Here is a 19,023-nt window from a genome sequence, read left to right as displayed (position 1 = left end):
ACCTGGTAGAGCAGAACGCTGATCATTTTATTAAAGATGAAAGACTTCAGACAGTTTTTCAACTCTCAGTAATGCCATAGTGATCGTTTGATATATGGACCTGCAGCGGAGTTTAGGCCCAGACACGGCTAGTGACGTCAGACTGAACGACCGGATAGTGCAGAAAAAAAATGTTCTTTAAAAATGTTCTCTAGCAAAATGCTATTTTGCTAATAGCATAATAGTACGGCACAGTGGAACAGTGGGTAGCACTGTTACCTCACAGCAAGAAGGTCCTGAGTTCAATTCCATCACGTAAACTGCGCACAGGTCTTTCATGGAGCGCTCTCCATGTGCTCTGTGGGTCCGAGCTATGAACCGTGCCAACAGCAGCACGTCCTCACTTTGTACAGACAAACCTCAGAGCTGCAACCTTTAAACTGTGTTTAAACATCTGCTGCTCTTCTCTTTGTGCACAAACACTACTGTGAAGCTGTTCTCGTCTCTCCGCCAGCACTCGAGGCAGACGTCGCTCTGACCTGCTGCGTTTCCCTCAGCCGTCCAGTGTGTGTGTGTGTGTGAAACGTGAACCACTGAAATAACAACGAACAATAAAGAATTCAATAAGAGAATCTTTGTCTGTGGTTTTGTCTCAGGATGGTTAAAAGACTCTGAAATACTTGAAGACGTTTGAACTTTACACTTATTCTCGTCCCAATCAGCACATTTACACAAGACTTCCTGTTAGTCAAACTCTCACTGTGCCACAGATTGATCCTATACAAACATCTATAGACAGATGGCCCAGTGAAGATGGGATTATTCATTACAATATTATTTTGTATCTCGAGGTTGATCATTTGACCCCAAACCATGAAAACATCCTTTGACTTCAATTCAGTTTTATTCATTCAGCGCCGAATCACAACAACAGTCGCCACAGCGTGCTTCATGTGCTAAGGTAACAACCCGACAATCATATGAGCGACAGTGGGAAGGAAAAACTCCCTTTTAACAGGAAGAACCAGGCTCGGGGAGGGGCGGGGCCATCTGTTAGATTTAATGCTAACTTTTCTTGAAACCATGCAGGTAAAATAAAAGCAACACAAGCTCTAAAACCAGTGAAGAGTGAAGGTCCTGCAGGTAATGTGAGCCCTTGGCAGTCAACTGTTTGTATTGTAGGTGAAAGGTTGTTGTCGTTATTCACAGTCGATTGGTTTGGTGGTTTCACCGAGTCGGCAGTTCCTCTTAACATCCTGGTATTTCCCTGAAATCTCATCGACTTTGAGATCTACTGAAATAAACAAAACCTTCGATTATGGTCGTGCCTGCAAACATGTTTTCTACAAAGCAAACGCCAGCGGCGTGCATGGGCAGCACTGTAGAAAACTGTTGTTCAACCGGTTTTTCATGACGATCATTAGGAGCTCAGGTACAGGTGTACCCACCTCTGGGTAAAATGACTGCACCGCCTAAAGTATGGCGGCGTGGGCGCCAGCTCCCCCCTCCCTCCCCCCCTCTGCTCACTGCGCTGTCTAACAAAGCTGCTAAACTAAACTTCAAAAAAGTCTCTTTCACCGTGGAGCTGTTTGTTTGTTTGTTTTCACCCTTTTTCCTCCATAAAATGTATGAAGCATCGTCCGAACTTTTATTATCTGCTGCGTCCAAAACTACAAACTCTACAATAAGACTTTAAACTCGCAGTCTGTGACTGCAGCTGCAATCACTGTGTAATTATATCGGCTTTCAGTGTGTTTTTTATCTGAAATTATATTATTTAGATTTTGTTATGTCCTTATGTTAAATTAGTGTGTAATTATATTTACCTACATATATATAAAAGTGTGTAAACTGGAAAAGGGAAACAAGTGAGGTTTATACAGGAAACTAAAAGTAATTATATCGTAAGTAACTTTAGATACTGCTTGAGTAATTCTAAGTGATGTTGCAGAGAAACAAACAATTTCTCCTTAAGTTACTTTGTAACTATGCTGTGGCCATATTAATCCTGCATTTTTATATCTTTATTTATTGATTCATTATTACAGCTTTAATTTTTTATGTTGATGTGAATGAACAACGTAATGTGATAAGGACTGTTCTCCCTTATCAGCTTACAAGGAAACTATAAACACCGTCATTGTCAAACTCATTTGTTTCTTTCATAATCACCGTTCAAACGTAACTTTCAGGAAGAGCGTCTCCGTTCAGCTAAACTACCTGGAAGCTCGACAAGGTTGAACTTATAATACGGCCATTGTCTTGAAAAGTACAGCGTGCTTATGATGTAAGACGGGGAAATATTGTTGTTTTTCCACAAAGTTACCATGAAATGATAAGTACACTGTAATTATAAACCCCCATTAAACCCTGACTCGGGGGACACATAATTAATACCTAATGTTGGGAAGCTCATCTTTTAACCGGAAGGTTGTTGGAGTTTCCCTGTATGATTGTCGGGTTGTTACCTTAGCACATGAAGCACGCTGAGGCGACTGTTGTTGTGATTCGGCGCTGAATGAATAAAACTGAATTGAAGTCAAAGGATGTTTTCATGGTTTGGGGTCAAATGATCAACCTCGAGATACAAAATAATATTGTAATGAATAATCCCATCTTCACTGGGCCATCTGTCTATAGATGTTTGTATAGGATCAATCTGTGGCACAGTGAGAGTTTGACTAACAGGAAGTCTTGTGTAAATGTGCTGATTGGGACGAGAATAAGTGAAAAGTTCAAACGTCTTCAAGTATTTCAGAGTCGTTTAACCATCCTGAGACAAAACCACAGACAAAGATTCTCTTATTGAATTCTTTATTGTTCGTTGTTATTTCAGTGGTTCACATGTTCTCTCACACACACACACACACACTCACACTCACACACACACACACACACACACACACACACACACACACACACACACACACACACACTGGACGGCTGAGGGAAACGCAGCAGGTCAGAGCGACGTCTGCCTCGAGTGCTGGCGGAGAGACGAGAACAGCTTCACAGTAGTGTTTGTGCACAAAGAGAAGAGCAGCAGATGCTTCATGAAACATAAATAACATGGTGTCATAAATAGAGTACGTGCAGAGCGTGTCACACGCAGCTGCGCAGCACTGAGTCCACGTGTGACACAAAGGCCCAGAGTCCAGCGCCGAGCCTCTGCGTGGCTCTATGTTTGGGGCCTGATGTGCTCTGGATTGATGTAGGTGTAAGGGGACCAGGAGTCCATCCACCTGCCGGGGTCCTCCTCCTCCAGGCTGTGCTCCGCCTCCTCTTCCTCGCTGTAGCATTCCAGCTCGTCTTCGTCCGACTTCCCGCCGCTGTCCCACCTCTGACGGGTCAGCTCGGGGAGCTCCACCCCCAGACTCAAGTAACACGTTTTACAGACTCTCAGCTGCTTAGTGGAGTCGATGTGTGCGATGACCGCTCGCTTCCTGGAGCACGGGCCGCACACCAGGAAGCCGCATTTTCTGCAGTGGTGTCGGCGGCGGGTCCTGGTGAACTTGCTGGAGCAGCGCATGCAGACGGCGGAGGCCTGGTCTGGGATCCAGGTGTTGGCAAAGTCCAGCCTCTGGTCACCGCCCTGCGTCACTCTGCCCTTGCACTCCTCGATGTGCTCGATCCAGGCTCGCTTCTCCTCGTAGGAGGCGGCGGAAACATAGAAAGACTTCCTGGGCGTGCGGATCAGCCACTGGTTCTTCATCCTGACGCCGTCCTCCAGGTCCTCCAGCAGGATGTCCTCTGAAGAAGAAGAAGAAGAAGGGCACGTTAGTGCGGGAAACAAAGGTGTGCACGCTTTGAACGAAAAGAAAAGTGTTTACTGCAGCCTGCTGCAGCGGTCAGAGACAGACTGCAGGCGGTGCAGCACCTCCTGCTCCACCTGCAGCATCTACCTGTCTCTGCCCGCCACGCTGTCTGCTTTTCACACAGCTGGATTCAGCGATGTGCAGAGGAGGATCGGTTGCTCACCTAGAGGGGTAACCTTGAGCTTTTTGTGCCAGCGGCCGTTCAGGACGATGCTGCCGTACACCAGCACGTCGTTGAAGAGGAAGAAGGCTTTGGCCTGCCGCTTTTTGCGGCTCTGCTTTACCAGCTTGCCCTCTCCCACCAGAACCCGACCTGACTGAAGCAAGAACTTCCCCGCTGGCCCAAAGGAGTTGGCCACAGCCTGGACCCGGTCCCAGTTCTCCTGATCAGACAGTTGATCCATGTCAGCAGTCGCCGTTAAATCCAGCAGTCAGAGCGCTCGTGCCGGCAGCTCCACGCCTCTGTAGGTGTGAGCTTGAAGGGCTTCTCGTTTTTCTGATGAGGTCAGGAGCCCAGAGGCTGCTTTTGAATGCTCTGGTGATGTCACGGGGCTTTCCAAAACAAGACTTTTGTAAGAAGCAAAGGGGGCAGAGCTTCACTTGAATTTGGAGAAAAACAAGAATTTGTACAAGAGGAAGTGAGTGTGACTGATTGCAGATGTGTTTGTAAAACTGCTGCGATCACTGCAGTAACGTGTAAACACAGTTTAAAGGTTGCAGCTCTGAGGTTTGTCTGTACAAAGTGAGGACGTGCTTCTGTTGGCACGGTTCATAGCTCGGACCCACAGAGCACATGGAGAGCGCTCTAACACGGTGAACAGACTGATGCCTCCGTGGGCCTTTTCTCCTCAGCAACAACTCTTTCGATTTTACTACAACCCTCATTCAACCATTCTCTCACACACACACACACACACACACACACACACACACACACACACACACACACACACACACACACAGTTTCTAATATGCTTGTTAAATATTTGGGGGAAATGTGAGGTGGGTGAAACCTGTGTGCTATCGCTCCGTCAGGTTATTCCCGGAGATTTCTGTGTTTGCTTTTTCACCCACATGATCCAAACAGCTCTCACGCAGCAATCCAAGCCTAAAGTTGTTGTAAGAACCGGTTAAACAAAGCGATAAAGATGCGGAACAGTGGCGTTTACCAAAACAGCTCCGGGCGGTGTCTGTGGGCTGAAAGGTGCGTAACATCCACTCTGGGGACTTTTCTGAACATGGGCACATCTGAAGGAAAGACCAGTTTGTGCCAATGACCTTCTTTAATGGTTCCAGTGAAACTATCCAGTCTAACCTCCCTGCCTTCCTCAGACGGCTGCCCGGTCCTCTCTGTACGAGTGTAGAACTCGACCTTATAACCTAAATGCCCTTGAGGTGTCATTTGGCACAATATTAATCAAACTGAATATAACTGAGCTGAGCAGCTGTTGTCCACAGTTCCACACTTACCAGCTTCATGGCACAGCTGACATTTATCAGCCGTTTTCAGGAAAATGAAACGTCTCTTAGTTCAGTGAGAAACTCGACCGTCTGAAGAGTGTGGAGCAGGCGACCCTCAGCACAGCCTGAGTGTGAATGTTTTAATAGCACTGAATTTGGATCTATAAGCAGTGAAAATATGCGTTTCTGCAACATTTGTGCAATAAAATTGTAAAACTTTATAACAGTGAAGCTGAATTATAGTGTTTTTTTATTTCAATGCAAATTATTTACCTACAAATACATAAATGTAGAATTTTTTTTATTTATCACATTTAGATCAGTGAAATAAAACATTTGAATTAAGGAACATCCATCATAAAACATAACGAACGATGTAAAATAATAATGAAAAATATGTAAAAAGTTATAATCCCCATAATACACCCCAAAAATACAACGTAAGACGGGGAAATATTGATTTTCCATGAAATTAAAAAATAACATTATTTAAAATGACTTACAGACTACTTCAGTATACTTACAATATAAAGATCAGTTTCTATAGTAATGTGATTTATTCCACTGTGGCTCCCTGTAAGTATTTGTAGGTGCATTTATCAAATACAGTTCTGTTTAATAAGGAGGCTTATCCAGCCTCTGACATGTGGTTAATACTACAGTTTGTAAAAATCCAGAAACACTAAAACAGCCGTACACGTAACATGAACTCTGACCTCCTGCAGAGTCACACTTCCACTGATCCTCCCCATGTGGACTCCTTCAGTCTGGTTTCACTGGAATCATCAGAATAGATCTTTGTTACAAACTGGTATTCCCCTGAGACTTTGGAGTGAGAAATAAAAATAGTTCGTGGGCTGAGTGTGACGAGCGGTAAAATCAGAGCTGAGGCTGCGATCGAACCCACAAACCGGTTTGTCTGTTTCTGGAACAGCTGGATGACTAAACGGTGCAAAGCTGGAAGGAACCAGGAGGAAGAATTAGCTGCAGATTTACTCCGACAGTCTAAATGTGCTTTATTGAAACCAATTAAACCTTTCACACCGTTAAACTGGGCCAAACTGGGAGCCAGGGGTGTCAAACATAAGGCCCGGGGACCAAAACTGTCCGCCAAGTAATCAACTAACTGATTAACAATTCAGTTCATTTGTCTGCTGCACGTGGCCCTCCCTGCTCTGCACAGCTGTACAGATGCAGATGATGATGTTACAAAAAAATAAAAATAATTCCTGCATGTGGGAGACGGACGACATGGCAACACGCCATCAAAGGTAACGGGAGTGGGTTTACTGCCGTGGACAACTTTAAAACAGGAAATGACGGATATTCAACCTCAGCTTATGAAGTTTACATGAATATAGTTTTTATAGCAGTTACACGTGTGCTTCGTTAGTTTCCTCTGTAAATATTTACACGTTATGAGCTCGGTGTTATTGCTCTCATTGCACTGTGTGTGTGTGTGTGTGTGTGTGTGTGGGTACGATGGATGCACGTTCACCAGCGAGGCTCCTGCGCAGCACCAAAGGTGAACAGTGGCTCTGTGCACACGGCTGAAAACACGAGCACATATAATAAGCACTGAGATTTCTGATAAACAAGAAGGAAACGATGACAGCGACAGTTTTACCAACATGTGGTCAGCAGCTCTCACACTCCTTCACTTCTTCTTTCCCAAAGAAGATTTCAACAGAAAGGAAATCAAACGTGTAACTTTGTTCCAGAGAAAAACGAGCTTTTCCTTCATCCCAGCGTTGCTTTCTTTCTTTGGAATGAGTTATAGGCTGCATATTTGCATATATTTATCAGACACGCTGGCATTGCTGGCAGCACTGCAGGCGGCAGCAGCAGCGCGCACTTTTACTGACGACCATCATCAGTAAACTTCTGTCAACAAAATTCTACTTTTCTACAGAAAGCCTTTTATTCTGAAAGGCAGGGACAGGAAGAAAGACGCGTGGAAGGGCGTAAAGCGTCGAGGGTCACATGCAGCCCACTGTGATCTGAAGTGAAAGCGGCCTGCTGTCAGTGTGACAGTTTCACCACACAAATCTGTAACTACATGATGGGTCGACGGAGCCGCAACGCTTGACGGGGCGGTTCCTCCTCAGGGTGTAAATAAAACTATATGATCCAGAGTCCTGTGATAATAATGGGGGCGATCGTGGCTCAAGAGTTGGGAGTTTGCCTTGTAATCGGAAGGTTGCCGGTTCGAGCCCCAGCTCCGACAGTCTCGGTCGTTGACACTTCACCCGTTGCCTACTGGTGGTGGTCAGAGGGCCCGGTGGCGCCTGTGTCCGGCAGCCTCGCCTCTGTCAGTGCGCCCCAGGGTGGCTGTGGCTACAGTGTAGCTGCCATCACCAGTGCGTATAGTGTAAAGCGCTTTGGGGTCCTTAGGACCAAGTAAAGCGCTACAGACCATTTACCAATCCTGCCCTCAAAGTTCTCGTACTAATGAGGGGGTCATATATACAGTTGATTCCCTGCCATGTTACTTCAAATTGGATGTGAGCCACTGTTTATTCGCCTCCTAATGTCAGTCTGTGCTTCGGTTTTTATTTCTGGGAGAACTTGATTTCTGATTGAAACCGCCTGCTGAGCAGCACGAGGACGTCCTGATGTCTGAGGCCGAGAAGCTGCAGAGAGGCTGACAGTAAGAACAGAGGCTCGGTGAAGTTTTACAGCTGCACCGAGCGACGTGCAGATCACTCCTGGATGCAGTCGCGCCTTTGAAGCAATCCTGCAGGGATGTTGCACCAACAGGCTGATGAAGTTTCTGCCTGATTCTTTGGAAAGTGGAGCAATGCCGTGTGCAAATATGATTTCAACAGGTGGCATTTACAATAACGGCTCCCCAGCTGGTGATTTATTTCAGTGACGGTCTCTGCTGTGCGACCGAGGCCACAACGACTCAGAACAAACACTCGGCCTCCGTGAGTCTCTGCAGGTGGACGGACGTCTAAACGCTCCTATTGGTGGAACCGTTCTGCTGTGTCAGTGTCTGATCCTCCCGGTAATGTCACTGTAAACAGGCTGTGACTCATTCACAGGTGAAGGACGTCCTGCCCTAAACAGAACTATGACAACAAGCCCTTCTATCAAAAGCACGTTGAACGTTTTCAGGAGAAAAGTGTTCACATCCTGAAATTTACAGTTTTGTTCTTTGTTCATTCGTTGTGGGTGAGCTCGAGGGCGCAGGGGTAAAACCCACGTCGCGTCATGTGTGAAAATGCTTCTGTAGGTGAGATTGGTTATGTTTGCTAATGCTAATAATCACTGCGATTTATATCAGCTGCACGCAGAGTGAAGCAGCAGGGCTGAGATGCAGTAAACAGCACCACCTGTGGGTGGTGTCAGGAAACGACACACTCCATGAACATGCCCTCTATAGTCCGACTGTGATGTGGAGCACACTTACATGAATCACTGTGACTTTAGCAGCGTAATGTTTCCATCTCAGGGAACTCTTATTCCACTGTGGGTGGTCTCAGAGTGGACAGCTCCCACGCCGGCTGCTGTGCTGGATGTTCATACATGACCTGCTGGGGAAACATGATCGCAGATGTTTCTCACGGCGGGAATGAGCCGGGCGAGGCTGCGTTCTCTGGCCACACCTCCTCAAAAACAATGTTTGCACTGTGCTCGTTTCAGCAGCAGCTTCTAACACGGCCGGCCGAATAAGAAACATCCAAAGAACTTCTGTTAATGCACAGTATTTATTGACACAGTTTAGAAACATCCACACATTTGTTCGTTGATGGTTTACAAACCAACCAATCAGCAATCGTTGTTAATCTTCATTTCAGATACAGGAGTTAAAGTATTCACTTCAGTTTTATTACCTTTTATTAACAGTTAGAAAATGTTCCTACACACGAAATCATCACGTCACATTTCGACCCTCTGTGCTTCCCTTTAACTCAACTCACACCTCTGCTGTGAAAAGCAGAAGTTGCAGAAATCGGTGAGCAAACCGTGCGAGATCTGCTCGCAGCGCGAGATCTGCCCGCAGCTTTCCGACAAAATCATCGCAACAGCCGTCGCCCACGGAAACAAGTTAGGCTAAACTAAACCGAATCATCCTTTAATCTCTCAGCACGCCCCAGGTCGCCGCTCACCTGCCAGAACGCACCTGTGAGACGTCGTTAGAGTCTGAAGATCTGACCTCTGACCTTTGGATTAAAAAAGTAATGAGTGAGTGGTGACCTGCAGGTCTTCAACGGTGTGTTCACAACAAACGTGGAGCGTGATTACATACAAAGTTCATGCAATGAGGCGAGTTCATGTTGGGCGATACAAATGGGGGCGAATCTGCCTTCACAGCCAAAATCCTCCAGCAGGAACCGCAGAGCCGGGATTCTCCTCCAGCGCCACGTGGGCGCCGACTGAACCATCGGCATCACAGGGGTGAATGCTCCGGTTTCCACGGTGACTGCAGTCACATGAGGTGAAACCTTCATGTTTGATGTGAACACACCCTAAAAGGTACACATGTGCATCAATATTTACAACGGTAAGTGAACGCATCGGCAACCAAAGCTAAACTCTACGAGCACCGCACGTAACGCGAACACGTCCAAGCGCGTGGAGTCGGACTCTGACGTGTGTCCGTGTCGAGCTTCCCGTCAGACTCTCTGCGGCTGAGCGAACGCACAGCTGCCAAAGGCCACGTGCGTTTGCACGGCTCCGGGTCACTATCGCCTTCCTGGAAGTCGGTCGCAGTCACATAACGAGTTCGGTCAACTTCGTCTTGGTCCCGAGGTCAAACGCTGAGCCTAGAAGGATCCGTCTGCGAAGTCTCGTTTGCCGAATCCTTTCTGGAAAAAGACACAAACAGAAACTCACCCAGTGTCCCCACAGAGCGACTCGACCGTCATCATCATCGTTCGTAATACAAAAAACGTCCCAGTTTTACTTTGGATGTTTACATGATTTCACCCGCTGCCCCCTGCTGGACACCAGCCTGCAGATGTTTGTCTCACACTCAGCTCACTTTTATTTACACAGCAGCAGTCGCCTCAAGGCGCTGTAAGGTCGACCCTACAATAATACATACAGAGAAAAACCCAACAATCATACGACCCCCTATGAGCAGCACTTTGGCGACCAGCCTCAGGGAGGGGCGGGGCCATCTGCTGCGACCGGCTGGAGTGAGCGGGCTGGCACCGCTCGTCTTCACATCCACGGATTATCAGCGGGATTCAACTCTCTGCAGGCCGCTCAGTGAAGCTCACTTTGGTTTTTGGAGGAGCAGCAGCGCATGTTGGGTCGTGTTGGTGGTGATGCTGGTGTTTGGGGCGCAGCCTCGCCCTCCTCTCTTTGAACCTAAGCAGCGTCTCTGACCAAAGGGCGCTCCCGGTCTGCAGGATCTTCCTCAGGCTGTCCTCAGCATCCTTCGGTCTGTGTTTTAGTCTCGTGCTTCCTGGTGTGCAGCCTCTGTGCAGGTGATGTCACTACATCAGCTCAGTGAAGTTAGTGTTTAGACTCTCACTGGTTTTCTCTCCAAGCCTCTGAAATCTTTGCTTCCTGTCTCTGCAGGCTTCTTCTGTGAGCACCGACTGTTTCTCTCAAGTCTGGACTTTTGTTTTTAGCCTGATGTTTTCTCAGTGACAGCTCGAACCCTGCTGAAGTCTTTTATTCTGAAGAGAACCCTCAGCTTCCACTGGAGCATTACAGAGGGAAAGCACATCACTGCACAGCAGTGGTTTGAGCCGTGCTCCAATAAAAGCTCAGTGTTTCAGAGGGTAACAGTAATAATAACACTGACTCTGGTCATGTTTAGAAATCATTCTGTAATTTGTGCTAAAACAAAATGATTCATGTTTGATGAAGGAAACGCTGTGATTAAAAGAATCTTTGGAGGAGGGTCAAACTCAGTCCTGCTCTGCCCTCTAGTGGGCGACTGCGTGCCCACACCTACCCACCCAACACAGCTGATGTCGCAACAGAGACAGTACCACACCCACAGTTTACAGCATGAATTCCTCTTTTTTTACCGCGTACGAGTACAAATACTTAAAGTACTTCAGTGTAGGGTGAGCAGAACACGCGAGTACAACAGGAGCTTTTAGAGGAAATGAAGAATAAGCAGCAGGTCCAGAGTAGAGTACGACTAACACTGAGCCGATCCGGCGGTAAGATCCTGCAGTGCAGCTTAAAAATCATCAAAGGAGTGATGAAAGATTTGGTTTTAGCAACGATGAGCAGAGATCATTTAGGATGCTGCAACCGTGAATCGTTAAAAGATGAAGTGTCTGAAGACGCAGCTCAGTGGTATTACAGCCTGTAGCTCACTCCACAGGCCGTCGCTCCACCGCTGCAGCGCCGTGCAGGGCGGGTTCCTGCGTCGCACACAGACAGACGCCCACACGGAGCCTCGCTGTGTGATGGTGAAATGTCCCTCGGACCTCAGAACTCACAGACCTACAAACGTCAGCCCGCAGCAGCTTCAGCCCGCGGCAGCTTCAGCCCGCGGCAGCTTCAGCCCGCGGCAGCTTCAGCCCGCGGCAGCTTCAGCCCACGGCAGCTTCAGCCCACAGCAGCTTCAGCCCGCGGCAGCTTCAGCCCGCAGCAGCTTCAGCCCGCGGCAGCTTCAGCCCACGGCAGCTTCAGCCCGCGGCAGCTTCAGCCCACGGCAGCTTCAGCGATGTTATTATAAGCGATGTGGAGAGGAGCAGCTTCTGAAGGCTCTGTGATCTATCAGGAATTTTGAGCGTTATCCTGATGTGGACATCGGCACAATGCCACGCAGCCGTGCACGGTGTACTTTTGAAGGACTGGAAGTTTAGATTTTCTGTCATAAACTAAAGTGTCTGTGTGTGTCCCTGTGTGTGTCACTGTGTGTGTCCCTGTGTGTGTCACTGTGTGTGTCACTGAACTTTAGCTGTGCTCCAGGTTCTTCTGCAGCCGTCTCCTGGTCGCCTGCTGCAGGCTCAGAAGAATGAAGGAGCCCATGTATCTGTCAGCCTTCATCAGGCGCTTGGAGCCGTTTCCACAGCGCAGCACCATAAACTCAGAGAAGTTGCACAATAAACGGAGCCTGGGCTATAAAAGCTGGGCCGTCACACTCAGCGTTACCTAACAAAGCTGTTTGTCGACAGTTTGCAGAGAAAAAGTTTCACCATCTGTAAACCAGAAATATTCATCCTGTCATTTTGTTTCTGCACAGTTGTGTTCCAGATGTGTTATCTGCACAACTGGGTTTGTGTGAAAGTGCAGGGAGATAAAGGCCTGGGTTTGTTTGTGCTGCGCGGATTTACGGGAGGAGGACCGCCAAGTTCACCTCAGCAGAGACACTGAGGCGAACCCAAAATGTCTGAGCCAGATTCTCCACATTCCTGCTGCAGCTCAGCAGACACGAGGAAAGGATTCTCACAGCAGGAGGGGGTGGGGGGTCTGCTAATGCCTCCACAGGAGGGGAGGCTACAGACAGACTCGCATTTAGCTTTTCATCATCATCATCATCATGCGGTGTTCTGGGGCAGAGTGAGCCCCTGCCAGCCCAATCATTAACAAGTTTAATTTCATTTTTAGTGGTTTTAAACACACGTGCACAAGGACAGCGCGAGCAACCTTAAAGCTGCTCGAACGAGTCTTTCCCCGGTACGGACGGCTGCCCTGGATCCTTCGACTCTGCTGTTCACGCGTTCTTTCACGTCTGCTGACGGTTTAAAGCATTTTTCAGCAGAAATGACCGAAACACACTTTTAGACAAACGTGGAGCCGCAGAGACGGAGTTTAGCAAGTCTCCAGTCTGACTGCTGCTTACTTCAGAGAAAATATTTGCTTTTGCAGAACTTCCAGATAAGCACGTCCACAGACTAATGAGGGCCAGGCTCGGGTGCAGAACAGAGGAGGGAGGCAGCGAGGAAGAGGAGTTACGAGAAGTGGAGGTCAAGTGAGATAAAAAGCAGATGCAGCCAGATGCAGACGAGAAAACCATCTGGTGGAAACAAACGGAGCACAATGACAGCCCACGCCCACAGCTTCTCCCCCGGCTGCAGGAAATAAAACAGCAGGACGGGTTCAGGCTCTTTGACTTAAACATAGCTGCAACCAAAAATGTAACAAAGGCTCCCAAAGTGACCACAAGCACGCCGCCTCCGTCTTCACCTCGACGACACGTTTGAGACCCGTCTTGTTCGCCCTCACTCTGCTGCTTCAGCCTTTGAGGATGAAGACGCAGAGAGAGAAACCTGGTGAATGTGGTGCTGGTTTGTTTTTGGCACAGCGGCTCGCTGCTTGTGCCAAAGCGAGTCCCGCTGCAGCGTCCTCACACACACGTGATCCTGATGCGTTACTGTCACACTCGTAAGCGGTGCGCGCTTGATGTCTCTGCATTATCGCTCAATCATCCAGGTAAGGAAATCCAAACAGGCTGATTCTGTTCATCTGGATGTTTGCAGCTCACTGCAGGTTTCCAGCCTTTTAAACAGGACATTTACACAATGACTGAAACAATGGCCTATGAGGTCATGACCATTAACATGTAAACTGACCACTGATCAGTGGCCATGAGTCCCATTCACAGAGAGTTGAACGGCTGCAATCACAGCATTGTAAGATGGTGACAGATGTACCCTTAGGCCCCCTCCTCCATTCAGAGATGGTCTCCTTGACTCCGCCCTCAAACCAGCGTCCTCCCTGTCCAGGATGTGGACATCCTCATCACTGAGTCCTGATACTCCTGATGCTCCTGACACATAAGGGCTCACTAAAGGTTTTCAGGCAGCAGTTGTCCTTCTTCTCGTCTTTAGGAGCCTTCAGGCTGATCAACAGTCTCTGGTTGCTGATCAATGGTGAGTTTGGTTTGTCAGCCTGGCTACAGAGCTGAAGAGAAACCTGGGGTTGTTCTTATTTTCTTCAATCAGTGATGAATAGTAAGATGTTCTGGCTTTGCGGAGGGCTTTCTTATAAAGCAGCAAACTATTTCTCCAGGCTAAATGATGATCCTCTACATTTGTGACACGCCATTTCCTCTCCAGCTTACGAGTCATCTGCTTTAGGCTACGTGTTTGAGGATTATACCACGGAGTCAGGTACTTCTGATTTGTCACAGGAGCTACAGTCGTACGCAGTGAGGAGGTCAAATGATTAACAAGATAAGATGATAACAGCAGGTGACTTATATCCTCAAACTCAGTTGCGACACTTTCAGAAAAACATCTACTGTGACGAAATCTACTCCCCGCTGCTGGAAATAATTAGCGGGTGAATCAACAGAGAGTGTGTTCTGGATGAAGCATGTGAAGATTACACATGAAACTCACCAGTCTGTAGTCTCTGTGCAGCTTCTTGTACTGGAACATGTTGCAGAGGACGGTCGAGGCTGCTCGGGCAGCTTTTTGACTCCCGGAGCTAAAAGTGAAGGACAGCAGAGAGTGAGAGAGGACAGGAGGACTAATGAGGCGGAAATACCAGAGCAGCAGGGACGAGCTTCATCACAAACATGTCCCGCAGTGTGAAGGAAAGGTTATAACAGACATTTGAAGTCCTAAACAGGAAACAAAGGTCGCAGAGGGGTCACAGCTTTGTTTCAGCAGAAACATGAAGAGTCTGAAGAGAAACGGCGGCAGAGCCGGCGACAGCGACCATCAGCGCGACTACACGTACCTGCTGTCGTGGGACGTCTTGATGCCCACCAGTTTGGGGATGCCGTTGAAGTGACAGACGTCGCGGGCTGCCGAGGAGCTGCAGGTGACCAGGTGGTTGAGGGCTCCGCAGAGGTTGACCACCACGTCGCTGGATGGCGTTTTCTGCAGGCCGTCTGCGGGAAGCTTGGACACCAGAAGCCCCACCATGTTCTTAGCTGCCACGACACAGAAGAAGGACTTGAATAAGAAAGACTCTGGAGCGGACCTGGACCTTGGGGTCCAGAGAACGGGAAAAAGGCGGATGCACTGAAACCCCTTGAAAGCAGAGCTGCACCTGTCCCAGCAGGGCTCTTACCCATGTGCTGTTTGTCGGTGGCGTGCCGGGTCAGATTCCTCAGCAGGCCGCTCAGAGGCCTGAGCTCCGTGTCGCTGTTGGTGTCCAGCCGGTCCAGGAGGATGGGAAGCATCCGCTCCTTCTCTATAATCACCATGCTCAGCACGGACGCCCACTAACAGAGAGGAGCAAAGGTCATGTGAGCCTGCAGAGGCCGCACCTCGCATTAAAGCTGACGATCGGGACGAGGCGTTACCCTGGCATCTCCCGCGGTGATGTTCTGCAGGGCTCCGATGGCGGCCTCGCGGCTGCAGGAACTGTAGTCGCTGTTCTGCAGGATGAGCTTGTAGAGCCCCACCACCTTCGGGTGCCACAGCCACTCGGACCCTTTAGGCTGAGACAGGGTGGGCAGGTTCTGGTGATTCTGCTGCTGGCGAAGAGAGAAATCAAGTACAAATACAGAATTTGGGGTAAAAAGTAGCAAAAATATATAAAACAAAAAGTTTATTTATTCAAATAATTCATAATTGAAGAAAATCTGCTGAGTGTAAACTCAACGTAAAACTAAACCAAACCAAACTAAACCAAACCATGCTAAACTAAACCAAACTAAACCAAGCTAAGCTAAACCAAGCTAAACCATGCTAAGCCAAGCTAAGCTAAACCAAGCTAAACTAAACCAAACTAAACCAAGCTAAGCTAAACGAAATCAAACCAAACCAAACTAAACCAAGCTAAACCATGCTAAGCCAAGCTAAGCTAAACCAAGCTAAACTAAACCAAACTAAACCAAGCTAAGCTAAGCTAAACTAAACTAAACCAAACTAAGCTAAACGAAATCAAACCAAACCAAACTAAACCAAGCTAAGCTAAACTAAACTAAGCTAAACCAGGCTAAGCTAAACCAAGCTAAGCTAAACCAAGCTAAGCTAAACCAAACTAAACCAGACTAAGCTAAACCAAGCTAAGCTAAACCAAGCTAAACTAAACCAAACTAAACCAAGCTAAGCTAAACTAAACTAAACCAAAAGAAACTAAACCAGACTAAGCTAAACCAAGCTAAGCTAAACCAAGGTAAACCAAGCTAAGCTAAACCAAGCTAATTAAACCAAGCTAAACTAAACTAAACCAGACTGCTAAACCAAGCTAAGCTAAACCAAGCTAAACTAAACTAAACTAAACCAAACCAGACTAAACAAACCTAACATTAAACTAAACTACTTTCATGAGTTACAGTAGCACTTGTTTGCAGTTTATCAATTTGTACTAAATTGATAAACTGTGAGAATCAACTTGAGTCATTCAATAAAAACAAAGATTGTTCTGAATTTATCTTTCAGGCGCTCGTGTGATTAAACTGCTTACCTCTGTCTGCTGCTTAGTTTTCCAGTTTCACATTTAAGTTAGATTTTAAACGAACACATTACTATGAAATCTAGCAGATCGTAGCTACCCTAATGTGCAGAAGCAGGTTTTTGGAGGTGATGGGGATCCAGACACAGAGCACCACACGGGTGGATAACACCAGCACCCTCTCCTCCTGCTCGTACCTCCACGTTCTTCTTGCTGTACAGAGTGAAGCAGCCGATGGTCTCGATCTCTCTGTTGGCAGAAGCTCTCGACGGGCCCTCGAGGCGGAGCTGGACTGAGGGGGGAAGCTCCGAGTACAGCTGATAGGACAGATTTCTCATCACGCACAGGGAGTTCTCCAAACCCTGAACACGCAGACAGGAAATAAAAAATGGATATCAGTTAAAAGAGCGACCGAAACAAACGGGCTCAAAGCAGCGAGTCTTAGTCACCGTGCCGACTCTGATGAGCTTCAGACATTAAAAGCACAGAAAGAAGTCTGAACCCTTTTCACACGCGACCCAAACCACTGCACCATTAATAACGTGGAGAGTCGGCCACTGTCGAAAACTGGGAATGACTGAGGATTCCGTCGCCCTCGTCCTTTAAGCTCGCACATCACGATATCCCGTTTCAGTCGCTCCCGCCCCCGCTCTGACCCGAGGACAGATAAAATCTATTTTTATTAACCAGCTGTTTTCTTTCTCCCAGCCTTCTTTATGATGCACTGCTGCAGTTTTACATCTTTGCACTTTTTAACAACAGCACAGAGATGATTTCAGACGAATAACTGGAATACTGGCCACACTAAAAATAGAACAAAGACATACAGGAAATGTCTTCAGTTTTATTCATTTAGTGACACATTCCAGCACAACCACCCCGAGGAGACTTTGGGAAATCCGTTGAGTGGGACGGCGGTGAGTCAGCGACTTCCTGACAAACACCAGTCCAGACTGCACCAGACCCACTCGTCACTTTAGTAGGTGAAACTAAGAGCTGAGAGTAAAATCAGCCTGATACTAACGCAGCAGCAAACACGATGAAGACGAGCAGATGATCTCGAAGGTCGGCCAAAGTGAACTCTGGTTTTGGTTTCTATCGACCGGTTCTCAGGTCTGTGGGATCACTCCTCGTTTATACAAGTTTAGAAGTAAAGCCTCTACAGTCATGCACAGTTTACTGGAGTCCTGATGCTGAAACTGTGACGTGAGGCAGCGATGAATCAGAGCAAACGTGCACTTCGTTACACTCCAGGTTAACCTCAGTGAGACCTGAGCCGGTTACTGTTCTGCTGTAAATGACAAACCCCGTCTCTGGCGTCTGTGGTTTGTGCTCACGGCTCCAGACGTTTTAAAGTGGCTGCACTCAGACATCATTATCCACGCGCCTCTGTGGCTCACCTTCTCGTCGCCCTGTTCTTCCTGCTGGATGTAGGTCACCAGAGAGTCCACGAGGCCGGGCATTTCTCTCATCTTCTGCCTCGTTCTCTCGTTCACGGAGCTCAGGTTCCTGTCGGAGCAACACAGACGGAGACATTCAACCCGACCAAATCCTTCACTTACATCAAACATTACTACAATGAAACAGAAGCAGCTGCTGCTCTGTGCGACTGCATTATGTGACGTTACTTTAAATAAACATCCATTCAGTTCATGTTTTATTTCCTTGAAATGACGCATCAGAGCCTAATTGAGGTTAAAATCCTTCTAGGAACCAGTCTCACTGTCATTAAGCAGCTCTGGGCAGTTATTTTGAAGCATTATCTAAATTTACTTTAATTTCCATGTGCACAAAACCGTCCAGTCTGAGTGAAACCTCTGAAAGGTTTGCAGACTTTGTACTAAAAGGATGAAAGAAGCAGCTTTCTCCCGCCAGTGAAACGTCTTCCACCTTCTTTGCTGTTGCTGATCTCTTCACTCTGAGTGAAAGAGCGTCTCTTGGTCCACGCCTGGACGACATTATATTGACCGAGTGCTTTTCTGAGTCACACCGAGGCTGTGTTCACTCTGCATGCTGAGACGGCCCAAATCCTGGCACGCCTGAGCTCTGCAGCAGGGTTTGTGGTTATTAAGGTAACACCAGGTCCAAGCCTGTGTGTCAGAGTCATGAAGGTGGTTCACATCTTATATCAGAGCAGATTATGTTCCAGATGAGAGATCACCACACACTAAACCTTTTATTATTGACCAATCAGTTCCTGGAAAAGCCTCAGAGTGCACATCGCACGAAGGTCTGAAAATGTGAAAATGTACATGAACAAACTGGAGTCTATTAGATAGATATGATACAAACCACTGCAGCACAGTACCTGTAACACCTGTGTACTGATTTATCAAGCTGATAATCAGCTGATGATGGTAAATGAAGAGAAGCCAGATAAATAAAAGGTATCCTGGACATGTTGAGCTTCTTTTCTAGTCTCCATCAGATGATTTAGTTTTTAAAACCTGATGGCACAGAGCAGTACCATGACTGATGGTACCTGAGGCAG

The 19,023-nt window shown here is 47.5% G+C and overlaps 2 protein-coding genes across 4 annotated transcripts in view; both read right to left on the bottom strand.

The window, feature by feature from the left end:
• Positions 1-1,985: 1,985 nt before the first annotated feature.
• On the bottom strand, positions 1,986-4,441 carry LOC146393065 (pleckstrin homology domain-containing family F member 2-like). Its single transcript, XM_084925768.1, has 2 exons — positions 3,958-4,441; positions 1,986-3,729 (listed from the first exon to the last, which is right to left on the bottom strand). Exons 1-2 carry the CDS (start codon positions 4,196-4,198, stop codon positions 3,158-3,160), a joined length of 813 nt encoding a protein of 270 aa, XP_084781894.1. The 5' UTR covers positions 4,199-4,441; the 3' UTR covers positions 1,986-3,157.
• Positions 4,442-8,949: 4,508 nt separating this feature from the next.
• LOC146393064 (plakophilin-3-like) overlaps positions 8,950-19,023 on the bottom strand; it is a 27,811-nt gene continuing 17,737 nt past the window's right edge. For 2 of the 3 annotated variants that reach the window (XM_084925755.1, XM_084925737.1), the window contains 8 exons: positions 19,015-19,023; positions 17,933-18,041; positions 16,730-16,894; positions 15,436-15,609; positions 15,201-15,354; positions 14,865-15,060; positions 14,522-14,609; positions 8,950-10,069 (listed from right to left, as the gene is read on the bottom strand). The exon at positions 19,015-19,023 is cut by the window's right edge and continues 151 nt beyond it. In XM_084925755.1, the coding sequence (XP_084781881.1) occupies positions 10,028-10,069; positions 14,522-14,609; positions 14,865-15,060; positions 15,201-15,354; positions 15,436-15,609; positions 16,730-16,894; positions 17,933-18,041; positions 19,015-19,023 (937 nt within the window). In that variant the 3' untranslated portion in view covers positions 8,950-10,027. The remainder of the gene's footprint in view (positions 10,070-14,521; positions 14,610-14,864; positions 15,061-15,200; positions 15,355-15,435; positions 15,610-16,729; positions 16,895-17,932; positions 18,042-19,014) is intronic. The other variant, XM_084925746.1, reaches the window with a different exon arrangement.

This window comes from Perissodus microlepis, chromosome 1 (genome assembly GCF_051167445.1).
Source record: "Perissodus microlepis isolate ML-2025 ecotype Zambia chromosome 1, ASM5116744v1, whole genome shotgun sequence".
In the NCBI taxonomy this organism is placed as follows: domain Eukaryota; kingdom Metazoa; phylum Chordata; class Actinopteri; order Cichliformes; family Cichlidae; genus Perissodus; species Perissodus microlepis.
This window is presented reverse-complemented; position numbering and strand designations above follow the sequence as displayed.